Source organism: Triticum urartu, chromosome 7A (assembly GCF_056163025.1).
Source record: "Triticum urartu cultivar PI428250 chromosome 7A, HENAU_Tu73, whole genome shotgun sequence".
NCBI classification, from domain to species: domain Eukaryota; kingdom Viridiplantae; phylum Streptophyta; class Magnoliopsida; order Poales; family Poaceae; genus Triticum; species Triticum urartu.
This window is the reverse complement of record NC_141879.1, coordinates 314,340,258-314,360,304: the sequence shown is the minus strand read 5'-3', so window position 1 is coordinate 314,360,304 and position 20,047 is coordinate 314,340,258. Positions and strand designations below refer to the sequence as shown.

General features: G+C 44.8%; 1 protein-coding gene across 1 annotated transcript; it reads left to right on the top strand.

The window, feature by feature from the left end:
* Positions 1 to 4,172: 4,172 nt before the first annotated feature.
* Positions 4,173 to 6,564, top strand: LOC125520320 (Cyclophilin-like peptidyl-prolyl cis-trans isomerase family protein). The gene is made up of 6 exons (XM_048685215.2): positions 4,173 to 4,437; positions 4,535 to 4,630; positions 4,737 to 4,798; positions 5,124 to 5,257; positions 6,001 to 6,085; positions 6,325 to 6,564. The coding sequence occupies exons 1-6, from the start codon at positions 4,366 to 4,368 to the stop codon at positions 6,368 to 6,370; spliced, it is 495 nt and encodes a 164-aa protein (XP_048541172.2). The 5' UTR covers positions 4,173 to 4,365; the 3' UTR covers positions 6,371 to 6,564.
* The last annotated feature ends 13,483 nt before the right edge of the window (positions 6,565 to 20,047 follow it).

Here is a 20,047-nt window from a genome sequence, read left to right as displayed (position 1 = left end):
ACAACACAAATGGCGTAGCAAAGCGTGCCCAACCCTTCTAGTGTAGGACTATCCTTGAAGAGAAGATCCATCCCAAACTTTTACCATGCTCACCCTGGAACAATACTATGTGGAGGTATGAACCTAATACGTGTTTACTGGGTGGGCTAGAAATCCAAATTGTGTTGTTGGTCTGAACTTGCAGTGAACAACCGACCCTTTGATCCAAATTAATTATTGCAACTCTGGTACAAGTTATATTAGAGCTGAATTGGAGGGAGTAGTAATTTTAACAACACTATGTAAAATGAACAACCTAGCAGTATGACATGAAATTCGATTGCAAAATGCGTAGGAAAAATGAAGTAAAACAAGGAGAAGAGATAACTGCCCCGCACCAGGTTGGGTGTTGGGGCCGTAGTCGACGATGACTACACCGAACATCGCGTCCGGTGAACTATCCTCTCCAACCTTGGGTCCACCAACGCCATTGATCATAAATCCAAAGTTGCTTGGCGACTGAAAGAGCCAATGGACAAGAGTGTCTAAGACTTATAATAAGTCTTTTTGTTGCCACTTATAATAGCTTTTTATAATACTCCCTGCAATCCATTATAAGTGTCGTGGTTTTAGTTCAAATTTGAACTAAAATCACAATACTAATTATGGATCGAAGGTAGTTGTTTTTTTAGGGGTGAAACCAAACTTTATTCATTAAATACCATAGTTTGTGGGATATAGAATGGATCATGCGGTTGAATCAACCACACATGATGCCCCTGGCCTAAAGATAGAGAAATCTAGGTAAGCTATGAGCTTTACCGATTGCCACCTGTCCTTCAAACATAAAATTACAAGTATAGTTGTTGCCCTGGTTCTAATTTCAGAGATGACCGAGCCATACCGGCCTCGACTATTCTTTCCAATATCGCTTACCACCTGTTTAGCATCAGAGGTAATTGCGAAGCTTTGAAGGCCTCAATCTTTTGCCAGAGACAAGCCTTCACGGCACGTGATAGCTTGTAATGTAGAGGCTTTTTATAGTCCCAATATGACAAGGGGGAGCTTCCCAAATAATTTCCAAACTGGTCTCGGAACACTACACTACAGCAACGGAGCCCCTCATATTTGTGTTTGAAATGCGAGCATCGACATGGATTTTTGCAAACCCTGTCGGAGGAGCCCTTTGTCGGGTGGTCCTTCCTGTCGCAGTTGAGTCACATGTCTATTAGCGATCGTTGACCCCAACTCCTTAGGGAAAGTACAATAACAGACTTGTTACTGGCTCACATGTCAACTTTTCCTATGTGAAAGAGAAAGACATGGCAGACTAAGGCGTAGTCTAGTGGTGGGAAGGGGTTGATGCCTTCCCACCCACCCAGGTTCAAGGCATGGTACTTGCAAATTGGGTTTGTTGCACCAATTATACTGTAGGGGTCTCCCTTACGGTCTTTCTTTCAAAAAAAGAGAAAGACATGAAAAAGTAAGGGGAGTGGACACACATGCAAGAGCCTAGCTATAGACATGCTCCTAGGCAGATACAGTAAATATGAGGACAGAGAGAGAAGATGGGAAAAGTACTAGTCTTATAGCCAACCATTGTATGGGTCAGTATAAGTGATGACTATAGATGACATGACAACATCATATTGCTAGCAGTTGACTGTGCTATTAACAATGCTCTTAAGGTTTCAAGCTCCGGGATGGACCGTTCAACGAATGAATGAGTCGTGTGGGGACCTATGCACCTTGTATAATAGGCTTTTTTAGCGGTAATGGATAACTTTATTGATCAATCAAAATGTTTAATCAAATACAAACCGGATCATGGAGGTGCATCAAGCCACAAGTGGCGAACCTCATATGAAGAAAGTCAAAATTCGGCCAAACTATGTGCTTTCTTGTTACTCTCCTTACCTTCACAAATAAACTCACATTTTCTAAACAGATGTAAATTCTCTTTAATCTCTCTAATAATTGGGTTATGTCTACCTTCAGAATTAGTCTTAATATCTTGAACTACCTACTAGTAGTCACATGGAATAATGATGTCATCCCGCAACAGATCAATGGCTAAAGCCTGAGCTTCATGGCAAACCATGGCTTGCAGATATGTCGAGTCTATGGATCTCGGGAAAAGAACAACTGAAGATCCAATATATAAGCCATCATGGTTGTGACAAACTATTGAAACAACATCGGTCTTGCCACTCCGAGAGAGGCCACCGTCGACTTTGATCATTGCTATCCCTGAAGGTGGAGGATTCCATGCCTGTTGTTGCCTTGGAGCTCGAACTGTGGCCAGGCCTTCTCACGCAGGGACCTTTAGACTACCCATCTCATAAATAAAACGTTCAACGAAAAGATGAGTTGCAAAGGGACTTTGGAAGACCCCCTCATGGATTGATTTTCTTCTTGCTGTCCCTATGGCCTAGAGTGTAAGACATCAAACATGGAAAGCAACCACTATTTGGCATTAGGTTCACTCGCTACTATCAGGTGTTCTGCAAGGTCCTCATCGACCAACATCCATACGCATCTTTCCATTGTGCACTCAAGTAGCGAATGACGACACGAGTCTCTAGCACCACAAACTTGACAACAATCGGACTGTGACATCTTCCTGTGGTGTCGAACATCCTCAAAAGGCAATGAGTGCTTAGCTAGCCTCCACAAAAAGTTTGAAGCTTCTTTGGAACATCCACATTCCATAACTTACTCCACGGTTTGGAATCTGTAACATGATCAGAGGAAGATGCACGGCCTTCTAGCCAATCCTCCCGTCTTTTCTTCGTTGTGACTAGCATACGATACGCCAACCTTACGGTAAAATTTCCATTGTTTTCAAAGTTCCATGCCCAAAAGTCCTCAACCTTCCTTGTGCAAAGAGGTATGCTCATAATTGTAACTGCATCAAAGGGTAAGAACGTTTGCTTAATCACATCAAGCCTCCATATAGCACCCGTACTATCAATGAGCTCACTGACATAAGTTGGTGGTACAGCCGAAATACAAGCAATATGTATCATATTTTTCATCCCTGGGAATCCAATTATGAGCCCAAATTCTCGAACTCACCATCTCTGATCCTTCTAATTAAACCTTGGCCAAGAACATCTCTTCCTTCAAGCACCGAGCGTCAAATTTGAGAAGGGTGGTTGCCCAGCTCTGCTGGAATAATAGTGCCAGATGGAAATTAAATAGCTTTAAGCATTTTTTTCAACAAAAGATCAGGAAACTGAAGTATGCGTTGTGACTGCCTAGCTAAGAGAGCTAAGTTGAACAACTTGAAATCTTTGAAACCCAATTCTCCCATATAGTTCGGTTGTGTCATGCCTTCCTAAAAAACCATGCTGGTTTATGTTGTCCTGCTTTACTTTCCCACCAGAATTGCCAGATTATTTTATTAGCAGTGGCGGAGCATGACCAACAATAAGGAGGGGGGGACAAAATTCAAAATAAAAGCAAAATACATATGAAAACAAGTGCGGCTCACATGAAATTACGCGCCAATCAAATACATTTTGCTTCTTGATTCCTTTGGTAGGTCCATGCATATGTGGCACAAAGTAGTTGGGCCGACGTCCGTGCGACGGATGGAAGCCCAAGCCGAGAAGGAAAATAAGGGAATTGGGCGGATGACTTAGAAATTAAATCGCCATAGATGGAGACGCATCACGAAGAGATGACGTTGAATTATAGGGAAAATAAGAGACGAACGTCCCAATATGTGTATGTTTTAGCTTATCACACGAGTTGTTGCCGAGGGTTTTCACCTAGAGAGCTTTACACATGTGAAGCTTCACGATACAAAAGTCGATCAAGCTAGCTATGCACGTACTCTCCAATTCAATCAAGTACATGATAAGCTGGGGCACTGGACTAGAACGATCTGTATACATTGTTGAAAAGTTTGCACTTTGGAAGAGGGGAGGGGGGGGGGGCAGAGCCCGGAATTGTCCCCGAGAGGCTCCGCCTCTGTTTATTAGGGTGGTCACACAAAACTCTTGGCAACTTAAAACATGACTTGAAGAAAACTGACATCGTCTGTGCCACAGATTTGACCAATATCTCCTTAGCTGACGAGAAATTTTCCTCAATCCATCCTTTTACTTTGCTCTATTTTTTTTAGTAATAGGTTTACTAGAAGAAGAAGAAGAAGAAGAAGAAGACTCGTATTGGGCCGGGGCTTCGAGTTTTTCCCCTTTTGCAACGAACGCCTTTTTAGCTGGGCTCTTGAAGCTTTGCGGTCTCTTGGTAGGCCGGACCCAGTACTTGTTCTCCATCGTGCCGCCAGTCCACTCGCCGCCGCCGTCCCCCTCTGGCTCCCTTTCCCTTTGTCGCGCCGCCGCCACCGTCTCTTGTCTCGCCTGTCGCCACCTCAAGATGTGGGGCGGCGACGACGGAGGGACTCCGGAGGTCACCCTGGAGACCTCCATGGGCGCCTTCACCGTCGAGGTACGGGAAGCCGGAAATTTCTCTTCCCTTCTTCTTCTTCGTGTTGCTGGTGCTGACAGTCGGGTCGATTTTGTTGCTACGTGCTCCAACCCGGCAGATGTACCACAAGCACGCGCCCAAGACCTGCAGGAACTTCGTCGAGCTCGCGCGCCGCAAATACTACGACAACGTCGTCTTCCACCGCATCATCAAGGTCCGTACTCACTTTCCCTCCATGCTCCCTTCTCGTCTGGCACGCAAGTTCTCTACGCCTGCTCCGTTGGGCGAGCGGTGTTCCTCATCAGGTGGTGTTGATGCAGGATTTCATCGTGCAAGGTGGGGATCCTAGTGGAACAGGCAGGGGCGGCGAATCCATCTACGGGTGAGTTACCAAATCCATCCCATCTTAAATAGCTTTGTCTTTCTTCTCGGGTCGAGGTTATTCAAGTGTCACTCTAGGCTAGAGGAAGCTCGTTAATGCTGTTTACCGTTTAATCTGGATAAGGCTGTGTTACAAATTAGCAATTGTGTAGGAATATCTCGGTCGCTGTTATACATAGCATTGTTTTCGGCCTGCCGGAGTTTGTTGCTTGGCAAGAAGCTAAATATGTGTATTGTCCATCAGCCATAGGTTGGCAGTGTGAGGGTTGATTCGTTGATGTTTGGATCCTAAGGTTGACATATGGACATTGTTGCTGTCTTTGCAGAGCAAAATTTGAGGACGAGATAAGGCCAGATCTGAAGCACACCGGGGCTGGGATTCTATCAATGGCAAACGCTGGTCCGAATACAAACGGGAGCCAGTTCTTCATCACTCTTGCACCTTGTCAATCACTGGATGGTGAGACTAGCATTTCAAAACTCCGCCCTATGTTGTTGTTCTTGCCTGTTTGCTTTATTGGACCAGGGTTTGGGTTTTCCCCATGCCCTTGAATTCGTTCCACACATGGATTCGTCGATAGCATTTTTCTGGTTCACCTGGAAGCTTGGAAATGATGAGTGCCACACGTCAGGTGCATGGCACTCCGGCCCTGACGTTTTTCGATGGCAATTCCAGTCACGCAAGGATGGCAAATTCCAGTGACACACGGCAAGTTTCTGTTAAAAATAAACTGAAGCACGCAAGTTGTCATGCTTGCCAACTAAAGTTGCCATCCTCACGTAACTAAACTTGCCATAAAAAGCGTTCGGAGTTGCCATGTGCTTGTACCTGATGTTCGACACTTATCAGGGTCCTTTATTTAACAGATTGATTAATTGGATCTCATAATGATTACAGAGAAGTGGAACTAAGATGGCTTGATATTTAAGAGCATTTTGGAGAATTACTTTATTGTTCAAGCTTAACTCATATTGTCCTTGAAATATGGGACCAGCATAGCCATGTTTTCCTCGTCATTGCCAATCCTAGGAAATTTTACTAGCCAGGATCGGAAATATGAAATATGGTCACATCTGAATTGGACATCATAGATTGTGCCACCTTACCGTTTTTCTTCTTCCTTGCGGGAATTGTCCATGTTGAGCTTTGCATCATCACATTGTTCTTGCACGCCAATGAACTAACGTAATTTAATGTTCCAGGTAAGCACACAATTTTTGGGAGAGTATCCAGAGGAATGGAAATTGTTAAGCGCCTTGGAAGTATTCAGACCGACAAAAATGATAGGTAACACTTCAACTATATCCATATGTTTACATGACCACACCAGGCAGCGAACCCCATGCACACTAGGGCTTGCCGTATATCTATCTATTATCGTTTGTGTAAATGCAAAGGCACATGATCTCTCATCTCAATTCATCTATGGTGTCCAGTATTAACCATGGGATCGAGATTTGAAAGTTTCCATGGAAACCGATGTTGTTGAAGTGTTGGATCTAACTCGGATTTATTACTTTGTCCAGGCCCATCCATGAAGTGAAAATCCTGCGGACTGTTGTTAAAGATTGAAGCACGGCTGTTGTCATGGAACTCTTAATCTTTGGTTGTAGCTGTTTCACATGAGCATGTATTCCCAGTTTGACTGGGAGGTCTTGTAATGTCAACTTGTACTTTGGTGTTCCTTTTTTTAACGATGAATCTTGCTTGCATATGATCATTTGACGAGTACCAAAAAAAATATGATTAGTTATCTTTGCTGTGCATCGTGCGATATTATACTTTGCTAAACCATTCCTCCACAGCAGGTTAAGCCGACACTGTTTTACATGGGAAACGACAGATTTTACTAGTGCCATTTGTCAGTTCCCTTATCTGAAGAAATGGAGCTCCCTGTTTCCGTGTTTCGGATGGTTTTTGAGCCATTGATTGGTTATCCTGCGGCTCTCATGTTACAATAACAGTTTGCCGGCATGATGCCATCTCGCTCGTTGATTCTTCATCGGACAGTATGGAGAAGCTCCCGCGTCGTTGTTCACTTTCGGGCACCTCTCTGTTTGCTTTTCACCCGCTCATCCGTAATGGCTATAAAGCCTCTCCTTCTCTCCATTCCGGGTTATGCTTATGTAAATTGGGTTGTAAACCCTGGCTATCGGAGGCATGCTACGGCCTCTGGTTGAATTTATCCTGATCATTTGTTGAATTCAGCTTAAATTTAGAGAAAGTGCGGGTCTAGGCCTGAAAATTGCGACCAGAGTCAGTGGAACTTCGGAGGTGGCGTGAATCTGGAGTGTTGTGGGGTATGGGATCTCCCGTAAAATCCCTCCTCGAGCTCGGATTCTGGTGACGGCGTGGTTGTTGGTGGCGTCCGGAGTGGCACTCATCAGATTGCTTTTATCATAGTTCTTGCTTATCCTTCGATTGCTTGCAGGAATTAGACCTTCATGGTTAAGTTTATCATGCTCTGACGTGGTCAATAACCTTTAAGAGATTGTTTTAGCGGTTGCTAAAGCGCAGCATCGTCGCACATTTGTAGTCGGGTCATCAAAGTTGACTCCACAAAAATTGATAACTACGTCTCATCGAAAAATCAGGACACCCGTTGGAAGTCAGATATATCTGTGCAGTTCAAATTCGAGTCCACAAAGTGGGGGACTTAGTCTCTAGAACAACGACGTGAGAGGTGACGATGATCTAAGTTGATGTTGCTTCCAAAAGAAAAGTAGAGGGAGCAACTTCTCCACAGATGAGGATAACGTATTAGTCATGGCATGGAAAGTGTGAGCATTGACCAGTACCAAGGACCGATCAAAGCATGAAGACCTACTAGATGTGCTTTAGATCACTATCATCACAATGTAACATATATGTGTCATATGTATGCTAGTTTAAAGAGAAATTAAAAAAGAATATAGGGGAAAATGTGTAGGAAACTACTAAAGCACCTCACCTACAAACATCCCCTAAATGATATGTGCACCCATATAACTATTTTTAGCAGACTTGTTGGGCATGCTCTATAGTCATATACATGTTGATAAAAAGAACTTCTCTTGTATATTGCATATATATATATATATATATGTATATATATATGTGTGTATATATATATATATATATATATATATATATATATATATATATACCAGTATAAAAAAGATTCAAATGGGTAGATCCAATTAATCTCGGTCATCAAATCATATTAATTCAAAGTCCACCATGACCTATATTACTTTAATGGTGAGCGCTCGACATGTTTAGCATGTAATCAATATCATACCAAATATCAACATCTATTCTAATCATATAATTAATTCGTACTTGATATCCTATCCAATATAGTCATGCAATTATGCATAACTAATGTCCTGGCTAATATAAACGTGTCTAATATTAATGTGCATTGTACGTACACATTTAGTGTCATCAAGAAAGACAACAAAACATATTATATGAGTAATTATCTCTTAGATGCAAACCGTCCTCTCTTCCAACTCAACAATTATCCTACATGACGCTAGTTTTTGGTTCCCAACCCTAGCCGACATCACTTCCCTACATGCCCCTGCCTCGGCCCCCTTCCTCTTTCTTGTCTGGTGGCCTCGTCAGCGGCAAGATGACTAGGGACCCATATGTATGTCTCTTTTTTGTCTTAGGTTTTTGGTTCTCCGATGACATCAAAGAGGTGGTAGCGGCAATGGTGCGTGGAAATAAGGTATATCCGGTCTCTCCCTACCTCGATGACGTCCGATCCGGCGCCAACGAAGGGCCTGTACGAGTTTGTGTCCCTAGATCTGTTGGTTTCTTCAAATTTTGATAGTCCATGTGTCTTTCAAGGAGAGTTATTGGCTGTCTATTGGTGTGGAAACTTCGACATCTTCTTCCGTGTTATTCTGTGGCTTCGCTCCGTTTCTCCAACCCTCTAACTGGTGGCAATTGATTGTGAAAGTGCTAGTTATCGACTAGAGGGGGGGGGGGTGAATAGGCGATTTTTATGAAAGTCTTCAGAATATAAGGTCTTGAAGACAAACAGTATAAATGAGCCTATTGATATGTAGCGGAAGGAAGGCTACACTAGACAAGCCATAGTCAAGAATGCAATGAAGTGAAAGCACGAAGACTATCAACAGCTAGGTAGAATGGATTATGATGGAAGACAGTATGAAGCCAAATAGTAAACAGTCTTCACTTAGTGAAGTCAATCAGATCAAACAAGCAGGCAATGACTTCACGAAGACAAACTGTAAAGTAAAGGGAAGTGGGAGGTAGAACCAGTTGCTTGGTGAAGACAGAGATTTGGTAGACCAGTTCCAGTTGCTGTGACAACTGTACGTCTAGTTAGGGAGCCTGAGATTTAACTCAAAAGACCGTGTCTTCACCTTATTCCCCTTGAGCTAAGGACACCCAGTCCTCGCCCAATCACTCTGGTAAGTCTTCAAGGTAGACTTCAAAATCTTCACAGACTTCGTTCACTGGCAATCCACAATGGCTCTTGGATGCTCGGAACGCTACGCCTAACCGGCTAGAGGATTCACAGTCCTCAAGTGTAACAAGTCTTCAAGTCACGCGGACAGAATGACTTTAGTGATGCGTAACACTCTTTGGCTCTGGGCATTTTGGGCTTTGTCCTCGCAAGGATCTCTCTCTCAAATGCTTCGGAGGTGGGTTGCTCTCAAACGACAAAAGTCGTGCACTAACTCTGAGCAGCCACCAATTTATGGTGTAGGGGTGGGCTATTTATAGCCCGGAGGCAACCCGACATGATATGTCCGAAATGACCCTGGGTCACTAAGGAACCGACACGTGTCCAACGGTCGGATTTCAAACACATGCGGCATCTTGACTTGGGCTACAAGTAAAGTTGACTCATCCAGCTCTGGATATGATTTGCTCTCATTGTATTCGCTCGAAGACATAGGATTTTGGTTGAGCATCACTTCAGTTACTCTGACTTTGTTCACTTGGACCCTACTTAACAGTACGGTGGTTCCTATGACTCAACAAAGAAGAAAAGGAAACTACGAAACAACTATGTCTTAGCACTCCATAGTCTTCACATGAATGTCTTCTCACGTCATAATCTTCACTTTGAATGTCTTCACAGACCACCATTGTCTTCAATGTCTTCACACATTTTTAGGGTTCATCTTTGGTAGGTAAACGAAATCAATAAGGGACTACTACCTGTGTTATCCTGCAATTCTCACAAACACATTAGTCCCTCAACCAAGTTTGTCGTCAATACTCCAAAACCAACTAGGGGTGGCACTAGATGCACTTACAATCTCCCCCTTTTTGGTGATTGATGACAAACTGGTTGAAATTTTCAACGGGGATAAAAGTATGTGAGAGTGAAGGATAAGGGCATTGTCTTCATAAGTTGCAAAAAGGCTCCCCCTGAAGGTGTGCATATAAGTAGTTTGCTTTTGAATGCAAATGCACATGGCAGGTTTTACTTTGTGGAGATCCTCTACAACTTGCGATGACAATTCATCATGCATATATAAGAGTAACAAAGATAATGACATGCACAATGAAAAATGGGCGTCTGCAGAATGACTTCATGCGGAATTTATCATCGCATCACAAAGTAGCAGTAAGACATAGCAGACGACCATCAAGTTTAAGTGTTACAACTCAAAAACCAAATAGTTTCAAAATGAGAGTTGTAAGAACTTAGCAAAAATAATGCAACCACCCATATGGACCCGCTTGAAGACTATCAACCTCATATGCTTCTCCCCTTTTGTCAGTAATGACCAAAAATGTTTGAAGGCAGAGAGGATCTACTCGTTCCCAGTTGGAGTAGACGATGGAGCAGGGTCGACGTTGGAGTTTGGTGGTGCAGACGGGCCTGACGCAGTATCATGATGCAGTGCAACCAAGGTTGGGGAAGTGGTGTCGTCTTCTTCATCGACGACTCTCGAAACAACAGTTGCAGCCGAAGATGAATGCTCAGAATCTTCGATAGAGGGAGTGCGACGCCAGCTTGCATTTTGAGGAGGCCTGGAGTCAAACTTGAAGTTCTTTATGAAGCCATCTTCGTGAAGATCTTCTTCAGTACAGAGCATTGTGAGGCTCATCCAGGACCGCCTACAGGCTTTATGTGCAACAAACGAGTTCTTGGTCGCCAAGTTGCGAATTCGATTGACATCCACCAAGAGACTCTGCATCTGACGCTTCAGCCAGTCATGATGCCTATCATGCTTCTGATGTAAAGCCACCAGAAGCTCACGGTCGTTGAGGACACGAGGACGCTTCTGGGTCCTTTGAGCAATTGTGCTTGCACTGGCTTCAGTATTGGCGTGGTGCGGAAAGCGCATGTTGCCAGCTAGAGGGTATGCAGGAGTTGCAGCATTGGGCACATGGATTCCTTCGATTGGCTGTGTGAAGCTTTGAAATTTAGCATTCTGAAGGTGGAGTGGCTTCTTGGTAGGCTCAGGGTAGATGGCTTCAATGGACATATCAACTTCAGGCAGAAAGACAACATGGTTGCGCGCTGAAGGCTGATAGTCAATGGTGGAATGAAGCTTGATCAGGTGCATCACCCATGGAGAATAGAATTTCAGACCAAACAGATCAATCCCAGAAGCATCAAGTTGTCTGATGAAGAAATCCTGAGTGTTGAATCTGATGCACTAATAATATAGAACACCAAAGTCTTCATAGCACCTTCAAGTTTAGCTTCAGAAGCATTTCCTTTGATGGACCAGAGAGTAAGCCTTAGAATGTGGTACACTGTGCGTGGCAAGTACTCTAGGTCCTTAACAAAGAACTCCTTTGCGTATTCGGCATCTTGTGGCAATGGCTTCATCATGCTAAGAATCTGGCTCATATTTGGCTCTGGCTTCTGAAAAATACTCTGCAGCTCATTCTGATGAAGCTGACAACCAGGTTCGTACAACTCACCTGGAGTGGGCAGGGAAGTAAGCTCGATGATATCTTGAGCTTTGGCTTCGTGATGAACATCACCTGTCATCCACTCAAGGACCCAATGTTGGAAATGTGCCCTAGAGGCAATAATAAAGTGGTTATTATTATATTTCATTGTTCATGATAATTGTCTATTGTTCATGCTATAATTGTATTAACCAGGAACCATACATGTGTGAATACATAGATCGTAATATGTCCCTAGTAACCCTCTAGTTGACTAGCTCGTTGATCAATAGATGGTCATGGTTTCCTGACCATGGACATTGGATGTCGTTGATAACGGGATCACATCATTAGGAGAATGATGTGATGGACAAGACCCAATCCTAAGCATAGGACAAGATCGTGTAGTTCATTTGCTAAAAGCTTTTCTAATGTCAAGTATCATTTCCTTAGACCATGAGATTGTGCAACTCCCGGATACCATAGGAATGCTTTGGGTTTACCAAACGTCACAACGTAACTGGGTGGCTATAAAGGTGCACTACATGTATCTCCAAAAGTGTTTTTTGGGTTGGCACAAATCAAGACTTGGATTTGTCACTCCGTATGACGGAGAGGTATTTCTAGGCCCACACGGAAATGCATCATCATAACGAGCTCAATGTGACTAAGGAGTTAGTCACAGGATCATGCATTAGAGAACGAGTAAAGTGACTTGCCGGCAACGAGATTGAACGAGGTATAGAGATACAGACTGTAACACCCACGATGCGGCTATATCTCCCACGTGTCGAGGCATGACTTAGAGGCATAACCGCATGGTGGTTTAGTTGCAAGTGGGGTAATCTTCACACAATCCCATGTACTGAATAAGAAAGGGATAAAGAGTTGGCTTACAATCGCCACTTCACACAAACAACAAGTTAAACATACATCATCCAGAGTACAATCAAAGGTCCGACTATGAAACCAAAATAAAACAAGACAACCCCAATTGCTAGATCCCCGATCGTCCCAACCGGGCTCCACTACTGATCAACTAGAAAAGACACATAACAACAATCAAGATCTTCATCGAGCTCCCACTTGAGCTCGGTTGTGACACCTGCACTGGTATCCTCGGCACCTGCAACTGTTTGGAAGTATTCGTGAGTCACGAGGACTCAGCAATCTCACACCCGTGAGATCAAGACTATTTAAGCTTATGGGTAGGATAGGGTAATGAGGTGGAGCTGCAGCAAGCACTAAGCAAATATGGTGGCTAACATACGCAAATAAGAGCGAGAAGAGAAGCAACACAACAGTCGTGAAGCTAGAAGTGATCCTAAAACTACTTACGTTCAAGCATAACACAAGACCGTGTTCACTTCCTGGACTCCGCCGAGAAGAGACCATCACGGCTACACACGTGGTTGATGCATTTTAATTAAGTTAAGTGTCAAGTTCTCTACAATCGGACATTAACAAATTCCCATCTGCCACATAACCGCGTGCACGGCTCTCGAAATTTTATACCCTGCAGGGGTGTCCCAACTTAGCCCATCACAAGCTCTCACGGTCAACGAAGGATATTCCTTCTCCCGGGAAGACCCGATCAGTCTCGGAATCCCGGTTACAAGACATTTCAACAATGGTAAAACAAGACCAACAAATCCGCCCAGATGTGCCGACAAATCCCGATAGGAGCTGCACATATCTCGTTCTCAGGGCACACCGGATGAACACTACGCACAGCTAAAACCAGCCCTCAAGTTTCCCTGAGGTGGCGCTGCAAGTGGCTCTGTTTTGGACCAACACTCAGAGGAGCACTGGCCCAGGGGGGGGGGGTTAAAATAAAGATGACCCTCAGGCTCTGGAAACCCAAGGGAAAAAGGCTTAGGTTGTTAGGCAAATGTAAAACCAAGGTTGGGCCTTACTGGAGGAGTTTTATTCAAAGCAAACTGTCAAGGGGTTCCCATAACACCCAACCGCGTTAGGAACGCAAAATCAAGGAACATAACATCGGTATGACGGAAACTAGGGCGGCAAGAGTGGAACAAAACACCAAGCATAAGGACGTGCCTTCCACCCTTTACCAAGTATATAGATGCATTAATTAAAATAAGAGATATTGTGATATCCCAACATATCCATGTTCCAACATGGCACAAACTTCAACTTCACCTGCAACTAGCAATGCTATAAGAGGGGCTGAGAAAAAGCGGTAACATAGCCAAACAATAGTTTGCTAGGAAGGTGGGTTAGAGGATTGACATGGCAATACGGGAGGTATGATATAACAAGTGGTAGGTAGCGCGACATAGCGATAGAACGAACAAATAGCAAGCAAAGATAGAAGTGATTTCGAGGGTATGGTCATCTTGCCCGAGATCCTGCAAGGAAGAAGAACGAGTCCAAGAAGTAGACGACCCAACGTAGTCGAACGAAATCCTCACAACTCCGGACCGAAACCGAAGCTCACAAGAGAAGCAAACCAGAAAGAAGCAAGCAACAAGGTGAACAACCATCACATAAACATGGCACGATGCACAACCAAGTATGATGCATGTCCGGTTTAAAGAGGCATGGCATGGCAAAGTGCACAAACAAAACTACAAGTTAAGTGGAGCTCAATATGAAACTAGTTGCATATTGACGAAACACCACATGACTTATTTAGTTCTCTCCCGTTTATGTACTCAACAATATTAAATGTTGGTTAGCATGGCAAGGGGTGAAGCATAATAAAACTACCTATCTAGGCAAGTTTAAATGAGGCCGGAACAACAAGCAACAATTCCGGAAAATCCCCATATGCATATAAAGATTATTTAAAATTGAGCTACGGTTATTTAGTTATGAAATAAAGCATTTTAACATGGCAATAGGCAAATTATATGCAAACATCATTTTAAACATTTTAAACATGGTTGAAAGTTGCATGGCATGAAACCAGATGAAATTCTAAGCATTTTACATATATAGATCATTTTAATCCGATGCACGGTTATTTAGTTATTAACAATTTGAAACAAGGGCATTTTCTATAATTATGCAGGCACAGGAAAATAGATAAATTCGCAGAACGAAAAAAACGTCTATGGGCCGAATCTGGCCGGCCCAAAAGTGCACAGGGGCGGGGGCTGCTCACCAGGCCTCGTGGGCCGGTTCGATGGAGCAGTGGCCGGCTGGTGCGCTGGGCCTTAGCGCCGAATGTGTGCATAGCTGGGCCTCGCTGGAAGAGGCAGGACATGGTCAACGTGGCTGGGACTAGCGTGCATCCTCTGCTCGATAGGAACCAGAGCCGCGGCGGCGCGGGCAACTCCGCAGGAGGATGGAGCGACAGGAACGGGAGGAGTTCGCCGGATCTAGCACAGGGCTGCCCGGATCTCGACGAAGATGAAGCAGATCGGGTGGTGGCGCAACAAACATGGCCGGCGGTGAGCTCCTGTCCATGGGGGAAAAGAGAGAGACCACAGGTGAGGGACATAGAGAGCAAATGGGGGAGAAAGAGAAGGGAGGCAAGGTCGGCCTATTCCGGCGGTGCTCCGACGGGATCCGGTCGCCGGAGGAGGGCGGCGGCGAGGCGGCGGGGTCGAGCAGGAGGAGGCGCTCGGGGAGGTTGGTGCGGGCGAACTTGGTGTGGGGAGCAACGGCGTACGGGCGGCGGCACGGTTCAGGCCCAGGCGGGCTCGTGATGGGCTTCGCAGGGCCGCGCGACTGGAGGTGGAGACAGGGGCGACAAGTGGTGGGGTGGAGTGGGCAGGAGCAAATTTTCTGGAAGGGGGTAGGGTTTCCAAGTCTGGAGGCCTAGGCCGTCTTTTTAAAGCATGGAGGGCTAGGTTTTTCATGTCTGAGGGGGCTTCGCAGCCATCCGATCGCTATCCAACGGCCGGGAAAAAATGGGTTAGGGGAGTCCAATGAAGAAACCACATATATTTGGAGGATGATAGGTGTTGATCCGGACCCATCGGTAACGACTGTCCGGGTCGGGTTCGAGTAAGTTTCGGACACGCGCGAGGGGTCGATGCACTGTGCAAAGAGGGGTTTTGGGGCCTGGCGGTTGGTAGTGGGCTGTGTAGATGGTCTAGGGAGGAAAGAGAGGGAAAGCCCGACAATAATTTTCGGAGACCGGTAACGTCTGACGATAGACCAACTATATTGCAGCTATATGTTTAACGGTTGGGCTATCAAATGAACTCCGAATACGACGAAACTTGACAGGCAGTCTATCTACACTATAATAAGACCGCACGCCAACTTTTATCCCATTCCGAGAACATTTTCTGGCAACTTATAAAATACTATTTCAGAGGTGCTGCGGGCGCGTGCAAGTGTGTCTGGGCTCAGAACGGACAGCGAAGAGAACAGGGGAACCCGGACGGATGCAAGTTTTGAAAACATGATGATGCAATGCACATGACGACATGACCAAGATGCAACACGCAAGCGAATGACAAGGCAACAACAACGGATAACTGGAAGACACCTGGCGCAACGGTCTCGGGGCGTTACACAGACGATCGAATCTCAAGCAAGCAACATACCGGTAGACAAAGGGAATTGTATACAGGATTGATTGAATCCTTTACATCGTGGTTCATCCGATGAGATCATCGTAGAACATGTGGGAGCCAACATGGGTATCCAGATCCCGCTGTTGGTTATTGGCCGGAGAGATGTCTCGGTCATGTCTGCATGGTTCTCGAACCCGTAGGGTCTACACACTTAAGGTCCGGTGACTCTAGAGTTGTTATGGGAAATAGTATGTGGTTACCGTAGGTTGTTCGGAGTCCCGATGAGATCCCAGACATCACAAGGAGTTCCGGAATGGTCCGGAGGTGAAGATTTATATATGGGAAGTCCAGTTTTAGTCGCCTGAATAGTTTCGGGGGTTATCGATATTGTACCAGGACCACCGAAAGGTGTCCGGAGGTCCATCGGGTGGGGCCACCTGCCCCGGTGGGCCAAGTGGGATGAACAAGGGTGGGAACCAGCCCCCTAGTGGGCTGGTGCGCCCCCAAGGGCCTAAGGCGCCTAGGGTTGAAAACCCTAGGGGGTAGGGGCGCCTCCCACCAAACTTGGGGGGCAAGTTCCCCCCTTGGCCGCCGCGCCCCCTCTAGATGGGATCTAAGGGGCCGGCCCCCTCTCCCCTTCACCCTATAAATAGAGGGGGCTGGGAGGGCATCCACACCCTTCCCCTGGCGCATCCCTCCCCCTCTCCAACACATCCTCCTCCGTAGTGCTTGGCGAAGCCCTGCCAGAGAACTGCAAGCTCCACCACCACGACGCCGTGCTTCCGGAGATCTCCCTCAACTTCTCCTCTCCCCTTGCTGGATCAAGAAGGAGGAGATGTCCCCGGGATGTACGTCTGTTGAACGCGGAGGCGCCATTCGTTTGGCGCTTGATCGGATCTTCCGCGATTTGAATCGTTGCGAGTATGACTCCATCAACCGCGTTCTTGTAATGCTTCCGCTTAGCGATCTTCAAGGGTATGAAGATGCACTCCCTCTCTCTCTCTCGTTGCTAGCATCTCCTAGATTGATCTTGGTGACACGTAGGAAAATTTTGAATTATTACTACGTTCCCCTACAGTGGCATCATGAGCTAGGTCTATGCATAGATTCTATGCACGAGTAGAACACAAAGTAGTTGTGGGCGATGATTTGTTCAATTTGCTTACCGTTACTAGTCTTATCTTGATTCGGCAGCATTGTGGGATGAAGCGGACCAGACCGACCTTACACGTACGCTTACGTGAGACTGGTTCCACCGACTGACATGCACTTGATGCATAAGGTGGCGAGCGGGTGTCTGTCTCTCCCACTTTATTCGGATCGGATTTGATGAAGAGGGTCCTTATGAAGGGTAAATAGAAATTGGCATATCACCATTGTGGCTTTTGCGTAGGTAAGAAACGTTCTTGCTAGAAACCCATAACAACCACGTAAAACATGCAATAACAATTAGAGGACGTCTAACTTGTTTTTGTAGGGTATGCTATGTGATGTGATATGGCCAAAAGGATGTGATGAATGATATATGTGATGTATGAGATTGATCATGTTCTCGTAATAGGAATCACAAATTGCATGTCGGTGAGTATGACAACCGGCAGGAGCCATAGGAGTTGTCTTAATTTATTGTATGACATGCGTGTCAATGAAAACACCATGTAATTACTTTACTTTATTGCCAACCGTTAGCCATAGTAGTAGAAGTAATAGTTGGCGAGACAACTTCATGAAGACACGATGATGGAAATCATGGTGTCATGCCGGTGATGATGGTGATCATGCCGTGCCTCAAAGATGGAGATCAAAGGCGCAAGATGATATTGGCCATATCATGTCACTTTATGATTGGCATGTGATGTTTGTCATGTTTGCATCTTATTTTCTTAGAATGACGGTAGCATAAATAAGATGACCCCTCACTAAAATTTCAATAAAAGTGTTCCCCCTAACTGTGCACCGTTGCAAAGGTTCGTTGTTTCGAAGCACCATGTGATGATCGGGTGTGATAGATTCTAACGTTCACATACAACGGGTGTAAGCCAAATTTACACATGCAAAACACCTAGGTTGACTTGACGAGCCTAGCATGTACAGACATGGCCTCGGAACACGAGAGACCGAAAGGTCGAACATGAGTCGTATAGTAGATACGATCAACATGGATATGTTCATCGTCGATGACTAGTCCGTCTCACGTGATGATCGGACACGGCCTAGTCGATTCAGATCATGATCACTTAGATGACTAGAGGGATGTCTATCTAAGTGGGAGTTCATTAAATAATTTGATTAGATGAACTTAATTATCATGAACTTAGTCTAAAATATCTTTACAATATGTCTCATAGATCAGATGGCCCATGCTAATGTTGCCCTCAACTTCAACGCGTTCCTAGAGAAAACCAAGCTGAAAGACGATGGTAGCAACTATACGGACTGGGTCCGTAACTTGAGGATCATCCTCATAGCTACCAAGAAAGCATATGTCCTTGAAGCACCGCTAGGTGACGCACCTATTTTCCCAATGATAACCCACAAGTATAGGGGATCGCAGCAGTTTTCGAGGGTAGAGTATTCAACCCAAATTTATTGATTCGACACAAGGGGAGCCAAATAATATTCTCAAGTATTAATAGTTGAGTTGTCAATTCAACCGCACCTGAAAGACTTAATATCTGCAGAAAAGTATTTAGTAGCAAAGTAATATGGAAGTAACAGTAATGGTGGCAAAAGTAATAGTATTGGTATTGTAGTGATTGTAACAGTAGCAACGGAAAAGTAACTAAGCAAAGATCAATATATGAAAAGCTTGTAGGCAATGGATCAGTGATGGATAATTATGTCGGATGCGATTCCTCATGTAAAAGTTATAACATAGGGTGACACAGAACTAGATCCAATTCATCAATGTAATGTAGGCATGTATTCCGAATATAGTCATACAGCTTATGGAAAAGAACTTGCATGACATCTTTTGTCCTACCCTCCCATGGCAGCGGGGTCCTATTGGAAACTAAGGGATATTAAGGCCTCCTTTTAATGGAATACCGGACCAAAGCATTAACACTTAGTGAATACATGAACTCCTCAAACTACGGTCATCACTGGGAGTGGTCCTGATTATTGTCACTTCGGGGTTACCGGATCATAACACATAGTAGGTGACTATTGACTTGCAAGATAGGATCAAGAACACACATATATTCATGAAAACATAATAGGTTCAGATCTAAAATCATGGCACTTGGGCCCTAGTGACAAGCATTAAGCATAGCAAAGTCATAGCAACATCAATCTCAGAACATAATGGATACTAGGGATCAAACCCTAATAAAACTAACTCGATTACATGATAAATCTCATCCAACCCATCACCGTCCAACAAGCCTACGATGGAATTACTCACACACGGCGGTGAGCATCATGAAATTGGTGATGGAGGAAGGTTGATGATGACGATGGTGACAGATTACCCTCTCCGGAGCCCCGACACTACAAAAAAATACACTTCCGCGATGATACATGTTTGTCACAGTAGGTCATGTTTTCTGTCATGCATGTACATCCATGACAATTTTATGACAGAATCAAGATAGTCATACCTGTGCTGTCGTAGAAGTGTTACATGACATTACCAAAATTATCATCACGGAAGTGTCCACTTCCATGACGATAAATCGTGCGTCATAGAAGTGCTTTCGTCAAGGGTGACCGACATGTGGCATCCATCGTAACGGAACACTGTTAAGCTATTGGGTCCGGTTTTGGATCCGATAACCCGTTAACAGCCCGGACCAATGGGGATTTTCCACGTGTAAAATTCTGATTGGCTTATGGAAACACGTGTCAGCTCCACGTTGGCACATGTGTCACT

Coding starts and splice junctions, on each gene's coding strand:
- LOC125520320 (XM_048685215.2), top strand. CDS start 4,366: ATGTGGGGCGGCGACGACGGAGGGACTCCGGAGGTCACCCTGGAGACC. Junction 4,799..5,123: donor GGCGGCGAATCCATCTACGG/GTGAGTTACCAA, acceptor CTGTCTTTGCAG/AGCAAAATTTGAGGACGAGA. Junction 6,086..6,324: donor CAGACCGACAAAAATGATAG/GTAACACTTCAA, acceptor TACTTTGTCCAG/GCCCATCCATGAAGTGAAAA.